This window comes from Gambusia affinis, linkage group LG12, assembly GCF_019740435.1.
Source record: "Gambusia affinis linkage group LG12, SWU_Gaff_1.0, whole genome shotgun sequence".
NCBI classification, from domain to species: Eukaryota; Metazoa; Chordata; class Actinopteri; order Cyprinodontiformes; family Poeciliidae; genus Gambusia; species Gambusia affinis.
The window spans coordinates 8218850-8238947 of record NC_057879.1 but is presented as its reverse complement, the minus strand read 5'-3'; the positions used below and the strand labels follow the sequence as shown (position 1 = coordinate 8238947).

The 20098-nt window shown below is 40.4% G+C and overlaps 3 protein-coding genes across 3 annotated transcripts in view; all 3 read left to right on the top strand.

Annotated features, from left to right (window-relative positions):
* The window catches only part of LOC122840746 (sodium channel protein type 4 subunit alpha B-like), a 60269-nt gene extending 53458 nt beyond the window's left edge, over nt 1–6811 (top strand). The window contains exons 23-27 of the mRNA XM_044133346.1: nt 197–250; nt 332–469; nt 1475–1579; nt 1696–1966; nt 2882–6811. Coding sequence (XP_043989281.1) covers nt 197–250; nt 332–469; nt 1475–1579; nt 1696–1966; nt 2882–4116 — 1803 coding nt within the window. The 3' untranslated portion in view covers nt 4117–6811. The remainder of the gene's footprint in view (nt 1–196; nt 251–331; nt 470–1474; nt 1580–1695; nt 1967–2881) is intronic.
* Nucleotides 6812–10670: 3859 nt separating this feature from the next.
* Nucleotides 10671–16648, top strand: LOC122840744 (zinc finger protein 11-like). The gene is made up of 7 exons (XM_044133345.1): nt 10671–10829; nt 11607–11809; nt 11892–11984; nt 12368–12463; nt 12913–13023; nt 13096–13225; nt 13304–16648. Exons 1-7 carry the CDS (start codon nt 10817–10819, stop codon nt 15178–15180), a joined length of 2523 nt encoding a protein of 840 aa, XP_043989280.1. The 5' UTR covers nt 10671–10816; the 3' UTR covers nt 15181–16648.
* Nucleotides 16649–19019: 2371 nt separating this feature from the next.
* Nucleotides 19020–20098, top strand: part of col6a1 (collagen, type VI, alpha 1) — a 37459-nt gene continuing 36380 nt past the window's right edge. The window contains exon 1 of the mRNA XM_044133344.1: nt 19020–19313. Within this exon, the coding sequence (XP_043989279.1) occupies nt 19229–19313 (85 nt within the window). The 5' untranslated portion in view covers nt 19020–19228. The remainder of the gene's footprint in view (nt 19314–20098) is intronic.

Below are 20098 nucleotides of genomic sequence, written 5' to 3'. Positions count from 1 at the left end.
TCATTGCTGCCAGGAATTACACTTAACATGAAAATAATTTCTCCCATAGCGACACGTCTTGATGTCTACTAAAGTAGTTTTAAATCAACTTATATGGATTTATTTATAGGCTTTAAATAGTCCTGTCAGCAATGCAGCTCAGAAAAACATTTCGATGATGAACAGTTTAATGGTAAACAAATTGTCCTGTTTTTAGGCGACGTTTAAAGGATGGATGGAAATAATGAACGCCGCCGTTGATTCAAGAGGAGTAAGTGTTTGCATCTTTGTTCAGGGTCCGAACTCTTATTTATTTTCCAGCAAAAAGTTTCACTGACGAAACCATTTGCAGGTGGAGGAGCAACCCAGCAGAGAAATCAACCTCTACATGTACCTCTACTTTGTTGTCTTCATCATATTTGGCTCTTTTTTTACCCTCAACCTCTTCATCGGGGTCATCATTGACAATTTCAATCAGCAGAAGAGAAAGATAAGTATTTAAAGCACTGTTGTTGTCAACTTTGGATGAGTTGTTTTGCTTTTACCTATGAGTGAAACATGCAAAGCTCGGCGCATTTCAGCTGCTTCCTTTGGATAGTTGAAGAAAAGTAGCAACCAGTCGTGTATGCTAGCACAACGCCAGGGTGGGAAGACATCAGCACCTGATATTCAAACAAGTTCTCGCTCATTCATGAGTGACAAACAAAAATGCAGAAATAGAACTGCTTGATTTTAGAAAATGAGGTGATGGCGACACTATTGGTAAAAATGACTCTTCTTTTAACACTCTTTGTGACGTTTAGACTCTTGGGCACTGTAATCTATTGTAGTGATGGTGAGTATCAGGTTGGTCTGCAAAAGAGTGAACTTATTGCACTTTAAAACAGATTTTAACAATGGAAACACTCGTACTGTGATTATTATTACCGGTATATTGTGCTGCCTTACTAAGGAGTCCACGCAAATTCGTTCCAAGGTTGAACCGCACGACGATTTGAAATGGAAAACTGAAAAAGAAAACAAAAAAACAAAAGTTATTGGAAAACGAGGTTCTAAGGAGAAATTTCTTCTGTATTCTCATTAAATGTGAGCCCTTCTGAGCTTGACCTTCTACTGGATCAAGAAAAGAGCAATGATCAAAAGCAAAGTAGCAACTTGACAACAGAACGCCTTTGTTGAAACGTCTTAGTCAAGCTGTGGTGCTGTGCATAAAGCCTGGAGACCTCCATGAACCGAGGCAACGTTGTGAAAAATATTAGATCAAGATTCCTCCACAGTTATGCCAGAGACTGAAAAGACAGGAAATGGTTCCTTCATGTTACGTCTGCTAAGGTTTCCCTTGACTCTAAGCTGCCTCAACTCTGGTTCTGCCTGAAGAAAGTTCCCATATCTACTAAAAGACAATGAATAAATCAATAAAAAAAATTTTTTACTCTCCTTTTTACATTTAAAAATGAGGTGAATGTAATCGTAATGCGATGTTTTGGTTTTATACTTAGGTGGACAGGATATTTTCATGACCGAGGAACAAAAGAAGTACTACAATGCAATGAAAAAGTTGGGATCTAAGAAGCCTCAAAAGCCGATACCGAGGCCTGCGGTAAAGCAGAACAGTGTCAATCCCTCTAAATTCATCTTTCCTTTGTACTTGTGAATTGCTCTTCTGGTGTAAGATTTTGGTTTTACAGACTGAGGGTTTGTGTTCTCCAATTTCAGAACATTCTCCAAGCCTTCTTCTTCGATCTGGTGTCCAAGCAAGCCTTCGACATCATGATCATGATGCTCATCATCGTCAACATGGTTACCATGATGGTGGAAACCGACGAGCAGTCAGAGCGAATGGAGTCTGTTCTCAACATCGTCAACCTGGTCTTCATCGTCATCTTCACAACCGAATGCCTGATTAAGCTCTTTGCTCTCCGATGTTACTTCTTCACTGTTGCATGGAACATTTTTGACTTTGTGGTCATCATTCTTTCTATTATTGGTAAAAATCGTCTTATTGCCTCCTTCATACTGAAGGTCACTTCGACAGGGTGGAGGCTTTTAGTAGACAGACGTTATTCGGTGTGTTGATACCTTTCCATGGCCAACTCTATAAAGCTCTGACCTACAGATTGCAACTTTCCTTTTGGTGAACAAATATTTCTTTCCAATTTTCTGCCACATTATATTTATATTTTTGTAGACATTGAAATCGTAATTTTGTCCAAACCGTTCCAAAGTACAGAACTGTCAACAAATAGATGGAGCAGAGATAATTTAAACCAAGAAAATTACTGTTCATCTCATTAAGTCCTTTACCACACAGAATACAGCTCACCAACTTACTAATTTTATTGCACACCTCAAAATGTAGAAGCACAATTTATCACAAAAATACATTAGATCTTTTCCCAAAGATTGACATTGTATAGCTCTACAGTTTAGCAAGGTTTTAAAACAATGACAACATGACAGAAGAGTTGGCATTAGCATCTTTTTAGCCTTTATCATGATAAGCATAATTAGCACAAAGACTGATTAGCTGTCAGTCTTTGTGTATATTCCTTGTGGAGTTAGTAGACCATTATCTTAAATGTAAAATGTTCAAATATAGTTTATAGTGCAGTCTTTTCTCTGGAAAATTGGGCTGAGCCTTTCATAGTATAAAAAAGTAATACATGTAGCTAGCTTTTTGTTATCAACAATTCCCACACCAAATAATGTTGGGTCAGTACAACCCGTTTGATCAGTAAACACGCAAGTGCTTAAAAAAGGTCCGACTACTAGTTTCTGACTAGTTGATTGCAGATTGACGGTGATCATAATTCTGTTTGTACGTCTCTTATTAACTCATAGTTGGAAAAAAAATTACACAACTTATCTAATCTGTCCTCTCTTGGTTTTCCTCTCAACTCAGGGATCGTCCTCGCTGATATCATTGAGAAGTACTTTGTATCTCCAACGCTGTTTCGAGTCATCAGACTGGCCAGGATAGGCCGTGTACTTCGACTTATCCGTGCAGCCAAAGGAATAAGGACTTTACTGTTTGCCTTAATGATGTCCATGCCAGCACTGTTCAACATTGGCCTCCTGCTGTTTCTCGTAATGTTCATCTACGCCATCTTTGGCATGGCGAACTTTGCCTACGTGAAGAAGCAAGATGGGATCGATGACATGTTTAACTTTGAGACCTTTGGGAACAGTATCATCTGCCTTTTTCAGATCAGCACCTCAGCAGGCTGGGACAACCTCCTGAGCCCCATCATGTCAAGCCCCCCCGAGGAGTGCGACATCAACTTCGTCAACACTGGCACCAACGCCCGCGGAAACTGCGGGAACCCGTCGGTGGGCATTGCTTTCTTTGTGAGCTACATCATCATTTCTTTTCTCATCGTGGTAAATATGTACATAGCCATCATCCTGGAGAACTTCAGCGTTGCCACCGAGGAGAGCACAGAACCTCTGAGCGAGGATGACTTCGAGATGTTCTACGAGGTCTGGGAGAAGTTCGACTCCGAGGCCACTCAGTTCATAGAGTTCTCGATGCTGGAGAGGTTTGCCGATGCGCTGTCGGAGCCGCTGCGGATCGCGAAGCCCAACAAGATCCAGCTGATCTCCATGGACCTTCCTATGGTGAGCGGGGACAGGATCCACTGCCTGGACATCTTGTTTGCGTTCACAAAACGCGTACTGGGGGAGTCGGGTGACATGGACACCCTCAAACAGCAGATGGAGGAGAAGTTCATGATGACCAACCCATCTAAGGTGTCCCACGAGCCCATCACTTCGACGCTGCGCCACAAAATGGAGGAGGTGTCTGCGGTCATCATCCAGAGGTGCTACAGGAGGCATCTGGTGCGGCGGCAAATGAAGCAGGCCTCTTACCTTTACAGACAAATCAACTACGAGACGGTGGTGGACGTGGACAACGCCCCAGAGACGGAGGGGCTCATAGCTTCCATGATACAGCACTTCGCTCCTGTAGCGATACAAGTCGAACAGACAGTGGAGGACTCGCTGTTTTCCTCACCACCATCTTACGACAGCGTGACTCGGGTGGCCGGCGTAAGCCCGTCTGCCACAGTCAGAACCGCATCTAGAGGCCCCGAAGCCGAGGACCCGACTGAAAACTACGAGGAAACATTTCTTTGAGACTGCATCGAGACGGATTGAATTGATTGAGCAATAATTCATGCTAAACTGATTTTTTTTAAATGGTTTTATAAGACGCAGAGGATATATGCAATTTTTTTTAAAGTACAGTAGCTCACAGCCTCTATTTTAGTAGAAAGACAATCCTGAATAAATGTAACCTTCACATCGACGATTAACATTCTGTAGTTAACATTTTTCAAAACGCCTCTGGGAAAGTTGTAGGGATGTTTTTGGTTACTCTTACGGTGAAATGAGGGCCGGTAATTAAATTCCAAACTATATCAGAACAGTGAACCACTCCATGCGCAGTTTTTACATGCCAGGGTGCTTATAGGCTACAGGCAGCCTCATCCTACTGTTTCATCCTCTACAGAGTAACTTATCTGCACTTTAATCAAAACACTGGATGGTCATTTTGTTGATTGTGTTAAAAAGTAAGTTATTTAATTAATAGCAGTCCTCTAAATTTTCCCATTCATTTGGCGCTCATAGCTCAGAGATATTAGAGCATTTTCAATGTAAACCAATGATGATGGTGGTGGGATGCAAAGCGCTTTACGATGCATTCCTCCGTTTTGTTCAGATCTCCGTTGTTAGGTTGCCTTCTCCTTGGCTGCTGTGTCTTGTATGAAATCCGAACTTTCAAGCACATCTGTATCAACTAAACATAAATGCTTTGTCAAAAAATATGCGTAGTGATCAACTTCGCATTTGCATTTTTAAAAGTTTTTTTCTCACATCTTTTTGCATCAGTAGAATGTAGTTCTAACCTTTGAGCAGAAGATTTTACACGAGTCTAGACAAAAGCTGTAGAATTATCTAGGAACTCCCTTTAAGTCTATTTTTGTATGGCAAGTTTAATTTACTTATTTATGAATTAATTTTATTCGGGTTCTGGTCACAGAAACTGTGTGCAAAAAAAAAAAAAAAGACAAAGGCCTTTAGATTTTTTTCTTAAATATAATTACAAAGAAAATTACGAGAAAAATTATTTGGCCAGTAGTTTGTATCAATCTTTCCACAGAGCTGAGACCAGGTTATGAAAACTGCATATATTTTGTAGCCTTTATTGACAGTTTCCAACATTTTCAAACCAGTCTGGACCAATGGCCGCTTCCACATACAGAGACAGTGCCTATAGAGTATTCAAACCCCCTAAAAACAAATTAAAGAGTTAAACCCACACCTCTAACGCTTCTGCAACAGAATAACACAGTGTAGCACCTAATTGTAAAGAGAAAGGAAAGAGTTGTCTTCATTTTCATTCAAATCCTTAAATCTAACATTTGTTGACTTATGTAATGCTGCAGCGACAGCTTCACGTCTTTCTCACGTTTTCATCCTGCATTTAAACATTGTTTAGCTTCACCTGTCAGAAAAGAAGGACAGATCTGAATTTCCTGAGCTACTTTGTGTTGCTCAATCACATCGTAAAACCAGATCAAATATCTTTTCATCTGTGATTGTAGCCGGTTCGTGAGGCATGGATGCTTTTGACCAGTAGGTGATTGTTGTGTGGTTTCAGCCTGGGAAAATCTGACTGCAAGCTGTGGCTGCTGCCTGCACTGCATCTGAAAACCCGAATGTATATTCTGGACATCAAAAGTCAAAACAGGCTCATAAGAGAAGCAGGAACAGAATGAAGTGGTGTAAGGATTCAAGGATTTTTTTTTTTTTTATCGTCATACCACCTTGCTTGTTTTGTTACAAAATTCAGACTCAGGTCCCAAATTAAGAAATTTACTATAAAACCCCCAAACTGAGTTATTTCTGTTAAATGTAAAAAAAAGGCCAGCATTTATTAATCTATACAAAACAACACCGTCAATATCAAGCAACCTTAAGGCACTTTGTTTCAATCCAAACAATAACGTGAAGATTGTTCAAACAGTTTCTTCCGCTGTTTTTCAGCCAAATCAAATGTTTGTTCCACCATAAAGTTTCATAATTTATGTTAAGGCTAAACAAATGGCTATTTATCAGTAAATAAAATTCTTTTTTTTTTTAGAATTTCAGATTCGACAAATCCATTTGATCTTTTGTTTTCAACTCGTAAGAAATGGGTCACATTGGTTAGATTATATTGTTAACTTCAAAATATACAAATAAATGATGTTTTTTTTTCCTTAGGACTGGAAAAAGAAGCACAATCCATTGTGCTGTGTAGTCATCATGCTGACTTCAGAGGACAGGGTGGATTTTGTGATATTTACCACATCAGTAAACGAAGACGTGTCTGTTGCTAGGCAGGGTGGCGTGTGCCGACAACCCCTAATTCATGTGCCTGATTCTGATCGCTGCCCTCACACTCCTCTGGATCTCGTTAGGCTGCTTAATTTGATCAAATGGGTGTGGATTTTTGGAGTGAAGTGAATGCACTGAAAGCAAATTTTTATAAGCTTGTGAAGAGGTTTAAGGCTAATTTCTAGCATTTTGGGTTTTTTTCTTTTTTGTAATGTGTTTCTAATAAAAAAATTAAAAAAAACCAGTGGATCATTATGACCGTAGCTAGGTACAATCAAATGACATAAAAATAAAATGCAAAAATCTAGGCTCTTTTTTTTTGTATGCAATATTTTATCCTTCAGAAGATGAATGTCTGTATCGCATTTATGAGAAGTTATTTACGGATTGTTTTAATGGGTTGTAATAAAACTCTTTTCTCATATCTGCGGCCTGTGAGTGAACGTCAGATGAGCTCGTCGCATTTATTTCATCCTCCTTTTTCTCTCTTCAGGACTTCACCTGCCGATTAAAAATAAGTTTTTAGGGCTCTCAGGTTTTTAGTTTTTTTAAAAAAAGGAAAATTTCAACAAGGTTGCCAATTTGGATTTAGCCCTGAAGAGATTTCCTCTCTCTGGTTGTCAGGATGGTCAAATCCAACTCTGACCAGCTGGGATAGCAGCATAATCTGAATGTAAAAAAAAAAAAAAAATCACTTGTTTTAATTACACACTCACATACACACAAACACAGAGACTGCCTTTTTCTCCCATCCTCTCTCTCACTCACACACACTTGTACATACAGTCTCCGTGTGCATAAACAAATCTATCACATGTACTCTTTGCAAGCCGTCCTCATAATTACGCAAAATTTAATTTGGATCCGTGCGTAAACTGACCGAATGTGCCTCGGTAACTGATCAGATTTTTTTTTTTTTTTTTTTTTAAGCGTTTGTACATGTGGAGGAGATTAAAGCTTTGTCAGTATGGGAAATTTTATTTTTTTTTTTTAAAGATTAGAAAGGCACTATGTCTAATTACAAAATGTAACAGCATGCAGTGAAACACAGCAAAGTCACTGTAATGAGTTTGCTAATCAACCGTGTGCATGCTGAGCAGGCCAATTTGAATGACTTTCAGTGAACTGCCACTCATCCTGCTTAATTTGAAATGTCATGTGTGACGCTGTTCAGTGGATAGCTTGGGAGTATTTATTATTATTATTATTATTAGGAATTATTTGAGTGTGAACCTTGACAATAACGAGTCTTGGTTTATAAGTGAGGACATTGTTTTGGTTCTTTATCTCTTTGGTTGTGACATCGCTTCCTGACAATATGAATGAAAGAAAAATCAATTTTTGGCTAGAGCAGCAGTGAGGAAGACACTAGCCCACAGCATCACACTGCCTCCACCAAAATAATTGTCGTTGGCAGAGAGGATGACGTTGATAGAGAAGATTGGACAGGTTTTATATCAGAGCAACTCTACTAATCAGATGCTATGATTCCTTTTCTGGTAACCCTTCAAAACGAATCAGTCCTTTTGCAAAAGTATAAATGTGGGTAGAGCACCCAAAAAGTGTACTCAATTATTAGCAGCATTACTTCTAACATATTTTTACTCAAATAAAAGTAAAAAGTAGCCATTCAAGAAATTACTTATGAGTAAAAAAGTATTTGATAAAACGTCTGCAGAAGTACCAAGTATCTGATCAAAACATCAATCATATAATATTTAACAATTACGTCATCATGTGGACCAGAATATAGTTATTTGCAAATTTTGGTGTTTTAATGGCCTAAATGAAAATAATTAACATAAATAACATATTTAAAAAATAACAAAATCAGGGAAAATATATTTTTTTTCCCCAAATCACTTTCAAACTTATAAAACTTTAACAAAAGCTGCAGGTGTGTATCTGTGTCTGGTGAATTTTTGGCTAAAACATGTTTGTTTTTTATTCAGTGAAGTTACTCACAGTGGATAGAGTATCTAGGAATTTTATTCAAATAAGAGTAGCAATACTTAAAAAAAAATAATAGTACATAAGTAAATGTACTTATGTACATTTTACATACCATTACATTACTCAAGTAAATGTAATGGAGTAAATGTCGCTAGCTATTGTGCAGTCAAATGTTTATCATACAAAACTTTGTGTATAGTTGGTAGAGTCTGAGGTTTAGTTTTTGGTTATATGTTTGCAATATGTTCATAAAATATCATGAATATCACTTTCTTGTATATTTTTCACCAGTAAATGACCTTCCTCAAAATAGTCTGGAACAGCCTTCCGGTCTTTTCCTTTTTTTTTCTTTTTTTTTTACTTGAATCAAGTAATTTACTCTCAATTGCAGGACAAATTTCAGTGTATAAAAAAAGGGTTGACATTAAATCATAAAACAGACAATAGATGAAATTAGGAGGCCATAAAAGGCTGAGAATTTAATGAGGAAGGAAGAAAAAAATAAAAGACAGAGCCTTTTAGGTACAGTGGTTCTCCTGTCTATCAGCGTGCAGCACAGGGATTTACTTAGTCATGGTGACTGACGGTGCCCAGATGGCCTGATGATGCACTATCTAATTACTCGTCCTACGAATCCTCTTTTAAGGATAAGTGCTCTCTGAGCCACAGCTTTTTCAGTTCCTACACTGCCACCACGTGGACACTCCACAGATTGCAGCTACCGATCAGTCTGAAAAACAGACATTTTTTACAAGGTTCCTGCGCAAACTGGAAACTACAGAAGGCAGAACTGAAGTGTGAACGAGAACAGACCTACATCTTTGTCTAAAAGTCTAATTTCTGCCCGTTTCAGTAAATTACCTTAGTTTGTGGTTCACAAGTTCAAACTACAAGTCCCTGCAAATTGTAGCCAATAAAAGAAGACTGTAAAAAAAAAAGAGCAAAACTGTAAAATGCAGTTCTTTGTGGATGGGGGACTCTTCTCTTCTAACATTAATCTCTCCATTGGAGCAGTGACTGTTTTCATCATTTTCTAAAAAACCTGCATCATCCAGTTCTTGTTTACACCCTCGGACGGTTGCACACAGTGTGCTGTTTGCGGAAAGTGGCGAATTCTTACGGATGTTTTCTTGTGTTAAATCCTTCACAACAGAGTCCGATCTGTCCTGACACACAAGGATTACTGCACAAAAGCAAATCACGATTTCATCGAATGTGCCAGGAGCTTCTAGCTTGTAGGGGAAAAGTTTCAATACTGGTGCGTTCACAAGGGTCAAAGGTTTCACTGTTTGTGTGGGGAAAAACTTTAAAGATGCACAGAGTTGCAGCTTAGCATTCGAGTGTACCTGAGATTCCCTCAGAAGATTCATCCTCTTGAACTGTCCAACCAGTGCAAGCAGTGTGGCAAATTATTCCGCTCAGGCTGCTACAACTGAACGCTCTTGAGCTGGGTCAAGGGCAACAGAAAACACAGGTTGATGCGTATTGCGGCAAAGCCTTCAAGAACAAAAGCAAGAAACCTCCAGTGCAGTCACAAAGGCGAGAGAACGAGAGAACGTACACATAAGAACTAACACTTGTAGTTCTGGCATTAATCTTCGCCAGCTTTTATGGACTTCTCAGCTCAGAGAAAAGCCATGCAAGCTATTCACATTTTACAGTAGCCATAAAGTATAATGCCAGTGAAGACCCTTTTGAAGAAGGTATAAGAATTAAAACACGAAAACAAGGAGAAAACAACAACAACAAAAAAAAAATACTAATCAAGTCCTCAAATGAACTCTGATGTCACCAGATTCATGTCTATGTAGAGCTTGTTTTCTGGAGGGTACATTTTAGCTGGATTCAATAATATTTCAAGCAAAGCAAATAGAAAAACTGATCACGACATGTTTTGTGGATGAGAAACTAAAGATAATGTGTGTTTTAAAATATATTTGTTTGTTACAAATTGCTTGCTCACGCTACTGAAATTTGTGTTTAAAATTGAATCTTAAGCACTGAATAAAGCAAAACCCTAGGCAAAATTTTGTGGATTTATTAACATGTAAATTATAAATGAAATATGCTACAGTCGACCAACAAAACTAAATTTACCTTGGAATTATTAAAATTGTATCTAGAAGATTGTACTCTGGTCATATTTTCTAAAGTGCCTGTACTATACTATTTAAATAATGGCAATTTTTATTTATATCAATTCCAAACATTTAGCGTACATGAATAAAACAGTTCATCCTGTTTCGCTCGGTATTCATTTTCGGTCGTCCCGGAAAACTGTGTTTATCTTTTTGACCGTGAAAATGTTCTCAGCCGGACTGCCCTGTAAAGCAAAACAAGCGCCACTCCACCAGCCAACGCTCTCTTTGATGAACTGCGTGTTTCAGGAAGAAGTTGGCGCCTGACGCTGCGTAATCGGGTAGCTAGCACGCTAACCGCAACTATGATAGATAATCTCCTGTGTTGATTTTTCTCTTCGGTGAAACGAAATAAATACTAAATGAATGATATGGGTATGTATTACATTTTGCAATTTAGCAGTATTAGCTGCTTCTGTCTCCGTTGTGTATAGCCGAGTTAGCTAAATCGCAGGATGAGGCGAGGTTTAGCAGGCCTCGACTAATCTCTGGAACAAAAATTGTTTTGCTCTGCAATGATCCGATTTGGCTAGAGCGCTCGCGGCCTTGAAGCTAGCATGATAGCATTAGATAATGCGTCATTCTGGGCACAACAAACCACCATACTGCTTAACAGACTTAAATGTTTTTTTGTCGCTTATGAAACTCTGCACAACTTTAGTACTTCAACGACCCTTTGAAATTATTTGTTATTTCAATGGTGTTGACAAACATTTAATGAACCAGTTAGCGGTCTGCAAATCGCACTTGAAACAGCTGGTAAACAGTTATGCAATTACAGAACCTACAGAGCCTGAGTTTAAACTGGGCAATGTTACCTATGCAAAATCAAGAGTGTTTATTGCCTTTGAAAGTTTGCATTAAATTAGATAGGAGGCTCGAAACTGCACAGAAACCTCAGAATAAAGTCACTAATTTACAAAAGCTTAAATTTGAGTTGAAAGATGGCAAAAAAAACAGAGTTGTTTGACACTGTAACCTTCACTCAGCACATGTGACCATCCGACCTCCTCCAAAAACCCATCTTTTTAAAGCTGTAGCATAAGCTGCTATCTCTGTTGAATTAATTAAAATATGCAACTTAGTGATCTATGCATCTTGGTTCTAATCCTGTTTTTAAGTGTGTTTATATGAATCTACTTTTCTCCTAAGAATTTAGTGTCCCCCTGTCCTCGCTGGCGCTCCTCGTCCCACCGCTCCGTCTGATGTCGGCAGTGATGTGGGAAGTTGTCCGGCAGCGAAACATAAAACACTATGGCAAACTGGAGGAATTTGTTTCCATGGTTACGGATGCGGTCCCTGAACTCATGAGCAAACGAGAGGGGAGACTGTTGTCCTTGGGCCTCAGAGCAAGGGTAAGTGAAATGTTAGGCTGCACCTTACAACATATATCGAAGAATACTCCAACAGGCATCTCACACACTGCATTTACTTTAGACAACTCTTGAGCTGTTGCGCTCTGAACACCCTGAAGATCTCAAGGCTGTAGAGACTCATCTTAACCGAATCCGATCCTCTTGCTTGGAAGAGGTAAGGGATGCCCATAAATTTCTTCTTATTAGTTGACTTGTCTATTAGTTTTGCACAAATGGCAACTTATGTCTAGCTTTAAGGTATATTGCTTTCCTCTTAGTATTTCAGTTATACAGATGTTGTCTTAATATACTTTTTATTATTATAATGAAGATTATTGATAATTTCCTTACAGAACAACCGTAAAATAATTTGGCAAGATGGAAAAATTGATTTTAGTCGAAACACATATGTGACAACAGATATCAGTTGTTAAGTTTATGGATTGGACCAACACAGATATGTTAAACAATAACTACATTTCAGCTACCGATGTTAATGCCAATATTCTGTGGATTACTAGTTTTTATAGCTGATCTACGATCTGTTTTGTCCTCCAGACGAATGATCCTGTAATTGAAGCACCAGAAGCCAACTTCATGAAGCTTGTCCAAGGCCTTATTGAAGACACTGATGGCAGGGAACATTTTCTCAAGGTAAAAAATACAGGGATTTGTGTGTTGGAATAAAATTGTTACAAGATTTAAAACATTTGAATTGAGTATAACACATTTTTGTTCCCCTTTTTGTCATATTACAACCAATATATTAGACCAAAATTCTTTGTGCCCCTGGTAAATTTTGATTTAAATTTGTTTTCATTCAGGGTGACGGCAAGACCTCAGCAAAGCATTAAGCTACAGGGATTTAATCCATATGCCTGACTTACTTTTCAGATTTATTAATTTTTTTTCAACTGCATATTTTTGTTTTCTTTGGCTGTACAATGATGAGCTACTTTGTGTTGGTCCATCATGTTATGTCCCTATGGCACGTGTTAAAGTTTGTGGCCATGTAACAAACGTGTAAAAGTTAAAGCAGTACTAGCGCTGTCAGTATTGTCCGTATATTAATCTGGGAATGTCCTTGATTTTCTTTGGAACAGAATGTGTTTCCTGTGGAATATGGCCCAGACTTTGACACAGCGCTAGAGACTCTTGTTTGTGAGTTCTTCACAAGACTAGAGGAGCTTCTGCCAATACCAGATTTTAAACAGGTAACAGATTGTCTTTAGAAGTTGACGGAGCAAATAAAAAATGCACCATAAACTTATAATTTCTATTTCTAGACTGCGACTTGGATCAGTGCCGCCCCTGCTGTCATGGAAGAATACATGCAGTGTGTTTCAAATGGAGATGACCTTAAGCTTTTACTCCAGAGCAAACAGTGCCATGGAAAGTTGGCAAAGACCACTGTTGGTGAGACTTCATGTTTTCTATGTGTAAGGTGTCGTGTATCAGTACATAGTAAATTAAAAGTTTTTATTCATTTTTCAGCTCCTTTTCAGTCAGAAGATCTCCTGATTCCATCACTGTCTCTCCCTCCATCTCTGGAGGTGGCCATCGCTTCCCACCCAAGTGCTTGTGATGACGAAAACACAGACGTCCAACAGATCGTCATGTTCGACGAAGAACTTTCCACAAACCCTTCCACTTCCACAGACTTTTCTGAATCGCCCAAAAGGGCTGATGGCGCTTCATCTCCTCGCCGGAGGCATCAGTCAGGAGTCCACAAATGTCCCGAGTGTGACAAATGCTTTAAGCATCACTCTGTCCTCATCGAGCACCAGCGGCTCCACAGCGGCCTGCAGCCGTACAACTGCTCTGAGTGTGGGAGGGCGTTCCGAACAGCCACTCTGCTGGCTGGTCACCGGCTGCGGAAGTGTAAAAACGCGGCGTACCTTTGCATTAAATGCGGCAACAGCTTTTCCACTTCCCTGGAAAAGTTCCGACATCACTGCCCGAAACGAAGGCGCAACCACGACTGCGTGCAATGCGGAAAGAGCTTTCCAAAGTCTAGCGGTCTGAAAGAACACCTTCTAACTCACGCCCAAAACCGACTTTTTAAGTGCAGCCACTGCGGTGCCGGCTTTTCAGGAATCGGCGACCTGAAATATCACCAGCAGGTGGATCACGATAAACCTTATCACTGCAAACAGTGTGGAAAGAGCTTTATCTCGTCCAAGTCTTTAACCAAGCACCAGCAGCGGCATGAAGAAGGCGGTGATATGGAAACTGTGAAAATAATGGGTGGAGGTAAACATAGCAAAATTCTCCCTGGTCACCGGACTTCGTCAGTGTCTCTTTCCTACAGGAAGATGTCTGTTAAAGCCATCTACGGCGGGGGAAGGGTCACCCATAATTGCCCGCTGTGTGGGCGGAGCTTTAAGTACCGCTTTGAGTTTCTGGAACATCAGCGGTTTCACACGGCAGTGAAGCCTTACAAGTGCTCCCAGTGCGGGAAAGCCTTCCGGACTGAAGCGCATCTGTCTGGCCACCGGAAGAGGAAGTGTAAAAACGCTGCCCACATCTGCACCAAATGCGGCTGTCAATTCAGATCCCTGCACGAACGTGTCCGACACCAGTGCGTGCAGCTGTTGACAAAATATGAGTGCTCCCACTGCGGCAAAACCTTCAAGATGGCCCACCTTCTCAGGAACCATCAGATGAGCGAGCACCAGCTCCCCTACAGCCCCAACCACCGCTTCAGGTGCCGGTACTGCGACGAAACCTTTCCCGGCATCAGCGAGCTCAAGTACCACCAGAGGGTGGACCATGAGAAACCCTACCAGTGCCAGGAATGCGGGAAGTGCTTCCTGTCCGAGAAGTGTCTGGCCAATCACGAGCTGCGGCACAACGACGACAGGCCCGAGAGTTGCCTGGTGTGCGGCCGCGGCTTCAGGAACCGCTACGACCTGAAGCAGCACATGCGCACGCACACGGGAGAGCGACCCTATCAGTGCACCCACTGCTCCCAGTGCTTCTCCACGGCGGGAGGACTGCGCAGTCACACCAGGGTCCACACAGGAGAGAAACCACATGTGTGCCCCGACTGCGGGAAAGCCTTCTCACAGATGGGGGCGATGCGGACCCACAGACTCACTCATACTGGGGAGAGGCCGTTCAAGTGCAGCATTTGTGGCAAGGGCTTCACGATGGCTCACAAGGTGACGGTCCACATGCGGGTGCACACAGGGGAGCGGCCGTACGTGTGCTCGCAGTGCGGCAAAGCGTTTTCGGACGGCAGCGTATTGAAGCAGCACATGCTGAACCACTCGGGAGTCAGACCGTACCACTGCCAGATCTGTCCCAAGACCTACACTTGTCTGAACCACCTGAGGAGGCACCTGAAGAGTCACTCAGGCATGAACTGAGGCCGGTGTGAAGGCCAACAATGCTGGATTTGACATTACATTTCTGCACTTGTTCAGAAAAACGGTACGCAAGTTTGTGACTAACTGAGCCAGCATTACAACTTAAAGATTGAGACTTTATGGGTTTTTGAGATTGAAGTGCAAATGTCATTTTTGTCTTTGTTGCCATGTAAATGTAAGCACAGACTATTACAACCAGCACAAACAAATGTTTTCAATCTTATAAGCTTTGTTTTCTTCTGTCTGTACATTTTCCTAAGCTCTTCCAGAACTATGGGGTGGAGAATACTTTTCTAAAGTACTTCAGTGTGTGATTTGTAAAGAGAAACCTGATCTGTATTATCGCAATTCTTATTTGTAACTCTAGGAGTCCCAGTAACTCCACATGTAGGTTTTCAGACGAGCATGAGGCTGTACGATAACCAGTGTAGGTAGGTAACCAGCCAGCAGAGTGATAGTTTTGCATGCATCCAATGAGTCGTGATACTGCCAGATTATTTCATAGACATTGCAGTGCATTTTATTGTGGACCATCCAGCCACCATACTTTGGCTGATGTATATGTGCCGACGTTGTAATATTGGCAGGAGTGTTTTTATTTTCCTTTTGGGGAAAGGGCTTGTGAGACTGATGAAGGTTCTCCATTTGTAGTTATGTTAGATCATTAATACTGAAGGCATAATGTAAAAATGCTAGTTTTCTTTTGACAACTATGCTTTATCTGTTTGCTGTGGAGCTTTTTGTATTTCTTTGGTTGTTTTTGAGTTCCATATTAAATTAGTTTACTTGTTTTATGCTTGTTTTTCCTTTTCCTTTCTGATCTACTTTCGAGATGAGATAAAAGCTTGAGAATCACTGTATCCTGGTGCTATAGTAAACTGGTAGTCTGGTCGGGTATAACTCTACAAACTTTGCACATTTGGAGATGCAAATTCTTTTGCAAAGTAGCTCAAAGTCAGTAAGGTTTGGAAGTTTAGGTCTTTTCACAGATTTTAAACTTTGACTAGGCCGTTCTAATACATTAATACTTTAGTCTAAGGCATTCCAGTTTAACCCTTGCTGTATGTTTAGGGTTGCTTGTCATAAACTAACCAAATTGCCTCTGCTATGCAAGCACATTCCCATAGCATAATGCTGCCACCACCAGATGTTTTTTTTTGTAGTGACATACTTTACTTTATGTGTTATGCTTTTTACCTTGCAACTTTTAAAATCCGAACAGTAATTTTTTCTTTTCTTTTAGATGAGCTAAATAATGTTATGACTTTTTGAAAAAGGAAAACTTATCATTTTTGATATCTTCTGATAAATGAGAAAAGAATTCAGGGGTGTAAATACTTTTGCAAGGCTCTGGATGAGGTTTACTTACTGAATGCCATCAGTAGACGGCAGTATGTTGCCAAAAAGCCTTTTGTTGAACTATGTTTTCTATGTTTTTTTTTTTCCTGAACAATAAAATAACTGTAATGAGTTTGTTTTTGTTTCTTTGGAAATTATTGTGGACAATTTCCTGTGATTAACATTTGGGTTTTTTTTTTTCTTACCTGCAGTTTCGTACTCTGTGCCAGTAAGTGTTAACACTAACCTTTCATGTTTTGCAGTTTAGTTTCTCTGTCCAAGCTTGTACTTCGTTTCATCTGCGATCACTTCTGGAGGGCAACATTTTGAGTCACTTCCCCTTGGCAGTGCCAATCTCCACGGGATTCACAGGGAAGTGCATCTGCAGATGATGAATGTGGCGGTGTGCTAAGTACTGCAAGATGTTTATATCTGCAGACTGGAGACGCTGGCTGCCCCAAACTGCATGCCTTTTCCCTGACGTGGAAGCGTTGCAAATCTTGTCAGAAGATGAGGGATCACCGAAAAGTTTAGGCACGCTTTTACAAGATATTAGTTTCTTTTGCATTTATGGTATATCTTAATGTAGAGATCATTTGTTGTGGATTAGTTTAAAGACCGGAAATGCAAAAAATGGGAAGTATTCCTACAAGAAACTGCTGAAAACAGGGTTGGAGGGGGGGAACGGGCTCAGAGGTTTTGTGCATTCCTTTGGATTTTTATGGAATAACGGTCTCATGCGTTCTGCGTTACTGCATATGAAGAGCCCCACAGCTGCTAGAAATCCTGCAGATTTACTACGGGAGCCTGCAAAGAGGGGTGGATCATTACCAGATGTCCCCGTTTTCTCCCACCCCTCTTCCCTCTTTCCTTTCAGTGATCTCAGTGGAAAATCTGATTCCAAGCCAGGCTTTTTCCTACAGTCCCGCACTCAAGAGCACAAACATACGCACATATGGCAACGGCAATCATTCAGCATCCAAAGCCCTCCCCTCCACTTCAAACCTCCCCAAGCTAGCACCCCCACGCCTTTTTCTTCCCGTCTCCGCACATATATTCCAATTACTTTTTATTTTCCAAACTAATTTCAAACATCAACACTAGATGGCGCTGTGTCTCTTTGGGATTACTTGTTAAACATAGTACGGGTTCCACACCCCTGTTACGCCTACTGTTATGCTCAGGTCAAGCCTGGATATCAAAGTGAATAAAAAAAAAAAAGAAGTCTACACCCACTCCATCTTCCACAAGAAACCAGAGCGTTTCAGCAGAATGAGAAGACAAAATGACTCCTTGATGTCTTTCAGCTGTTTCTCGTTAAGCCTCAGAGATCCTGTTCCAGTGAGCATCTTTTTTCCCCCCCAGCTTTGCAGTTGGTGTTCTGCGTAAGCCATCCATGTAAAGACATGCCTGTCATGTAAAAGTGGAATTAAACCCAAATTTCAGACTGACAAATTACATTTTCTGAGTACATTAAGGCTTTTAACACTTTTCACATATACTTAGCTTCTGTGTTGAAACAGCTCCCTGAAATCTCGCGTCATATTCCCTGTTTACTTTATGGGCTGGCTACCAACCCCAGTGAACTCCCATGCCACCCAGTGTCGCATTTTCTGTTCACTAACATTAAAAACTCTGCTGCTATAAGTTCCATCTCAATTTTTGCAGTACATTTAGTTTTCTCACATATGTTTAGTTGCAGTATGTAGGTAAGCTCATTTTTGAAGGAATCTGATGAAAAACTTGACTAAAACAAGGAAAAAAAGGGAATGTTCTCAGAATAACTCTTAACTCAATTACTTCATGTCTTGTGATGTCAGAGGCCTCTGGAAATTAGTTATTTGGAGGGTTTATTTTATAATTAGCAAAACTAGTCCTATAAGAGCATCAAATTGGATGATAACTTGTCCCACTAATTATTGCAATAAACAATAATATTGTTATTTTGAAACCATTTTCAAATAATTTGTAAGACATAAAGATAATGGCATAGTAATCCAAGTTCTCCCACTTTTATTAAAGAACAATAGACTTTAATGTTGTAAAGGACACTAGAAGATATTTTACATATCCAAAATAATACACAACAATCAAAAACAGTACATAAAACAAAAATACACACACACACACACACACACACACACACACACACACACAACCAAAACTATAAATAAAATGATTTGTCCAGTGTCTGTTGACAAAATTGCCCTTCAAACTTCTTTCCTGTTGTGTAAAAATTGTCGAGCTAATTTGAATTGATGGTGCGATTAATTGATTAATTGCTTACAATCTCTGTTACGCGACTCTACAAGTGACAAACTGTGTCGATTTTACAGAAAAAATCTGCCTGGCAGCTTTAATGACGTTTGCTCATTTCTGAGGAAAGTGTAAACCTTTTTTTTTCTCCCCCTGCGCGCTCTGGCGCATCCACACCCATCCATCCTCCTTGCGCTAAGCCTGGGAACTCCTCCTCCTTATCCTCCCTCACCCACACCGTGCGCTCCTCTGGTCCTCCTCTGCGCGCTCTGGCTCTTCGCCCCGGACAAACTGCTGCGGGGGGAGCGCTCGGTCTCCAAGAAAGTTGGCCTAACTCTGCGCAAAAGAAGTCCGAATCCCGGGTCGGTGAGATTCGGTATTTGGTCGCTTTGTGGGGACTTACCGGAGCGTCGTATGATCCGGTTTTCGGGTTGATTTTGTTTTCAGCTTAATCATGGAGACGCTCAGATGTCTCCTCGCGCTGCTTTGCGCTCTCCTCCCGGGAGTGCAAAATCAGATCCAAAATCCCACCTTTGCGGGTAAGTCTGCTTGAAATCTGTTGCTCTGAACTCAAGATGTCCCACTTGGTGTTTTAGACTGTCTGCTGCATGTGAAGTTTAGCTCACTATTGTCACGCTTGCTGCAAGGTTGGATTTGCTAAACGTAACGGCTTTTAAAGATGCAACCTTTAAAATTAGCTGCAGAGTCGCAAAAGCATCCGAGTGACCTTTCTGAGTGGATCTACAGAGTTTAGATCACGTGTCAAACTGAAGGCCCGGGGGCCAAATGCAGCCCGCCATACGTTGTCAGTTGTGGATTTATATATTTTTCCAATAAAGTCAGAGCAGTTTTAATCTGTGTGCTGCCACATTGCAAAAATGTGAAAAGATGTTCAATAGTATTTAATTTCATGATTAATTTTAAGAACATTTTAACAGGAGCAGTTTGATCAACACATTTTTGCCAAAACCGTCCCATCGAGGACATTTGTGGTCTTGATATGGCCAAAGTTGGAACTCCAGTTTTCAAGCCCCGCTCTAGATGTTTGGTACCAGAGTCACACCTGCTAAAAAAAACAAAACAAACAATGCTGAAAATCTGCAGCATTGTTTGATGCAATCTTTCTTTCTAAATATGACGCAATAGCTCAATGAAACACAAAGGGATGCTGTTGGCTGTTGGCCTGCAGGTTTTTTGTGCTTCAGGTCATGTCTGGCCTCAACAAACGGCACAGAGAGAATTAATTACTGTTTTGTTCTGTTTTTTTGTTGCTGGGGGACTGAATGTTTGCATCTTTCAGCTTTTAAAAAAAAAATTCTTCTTT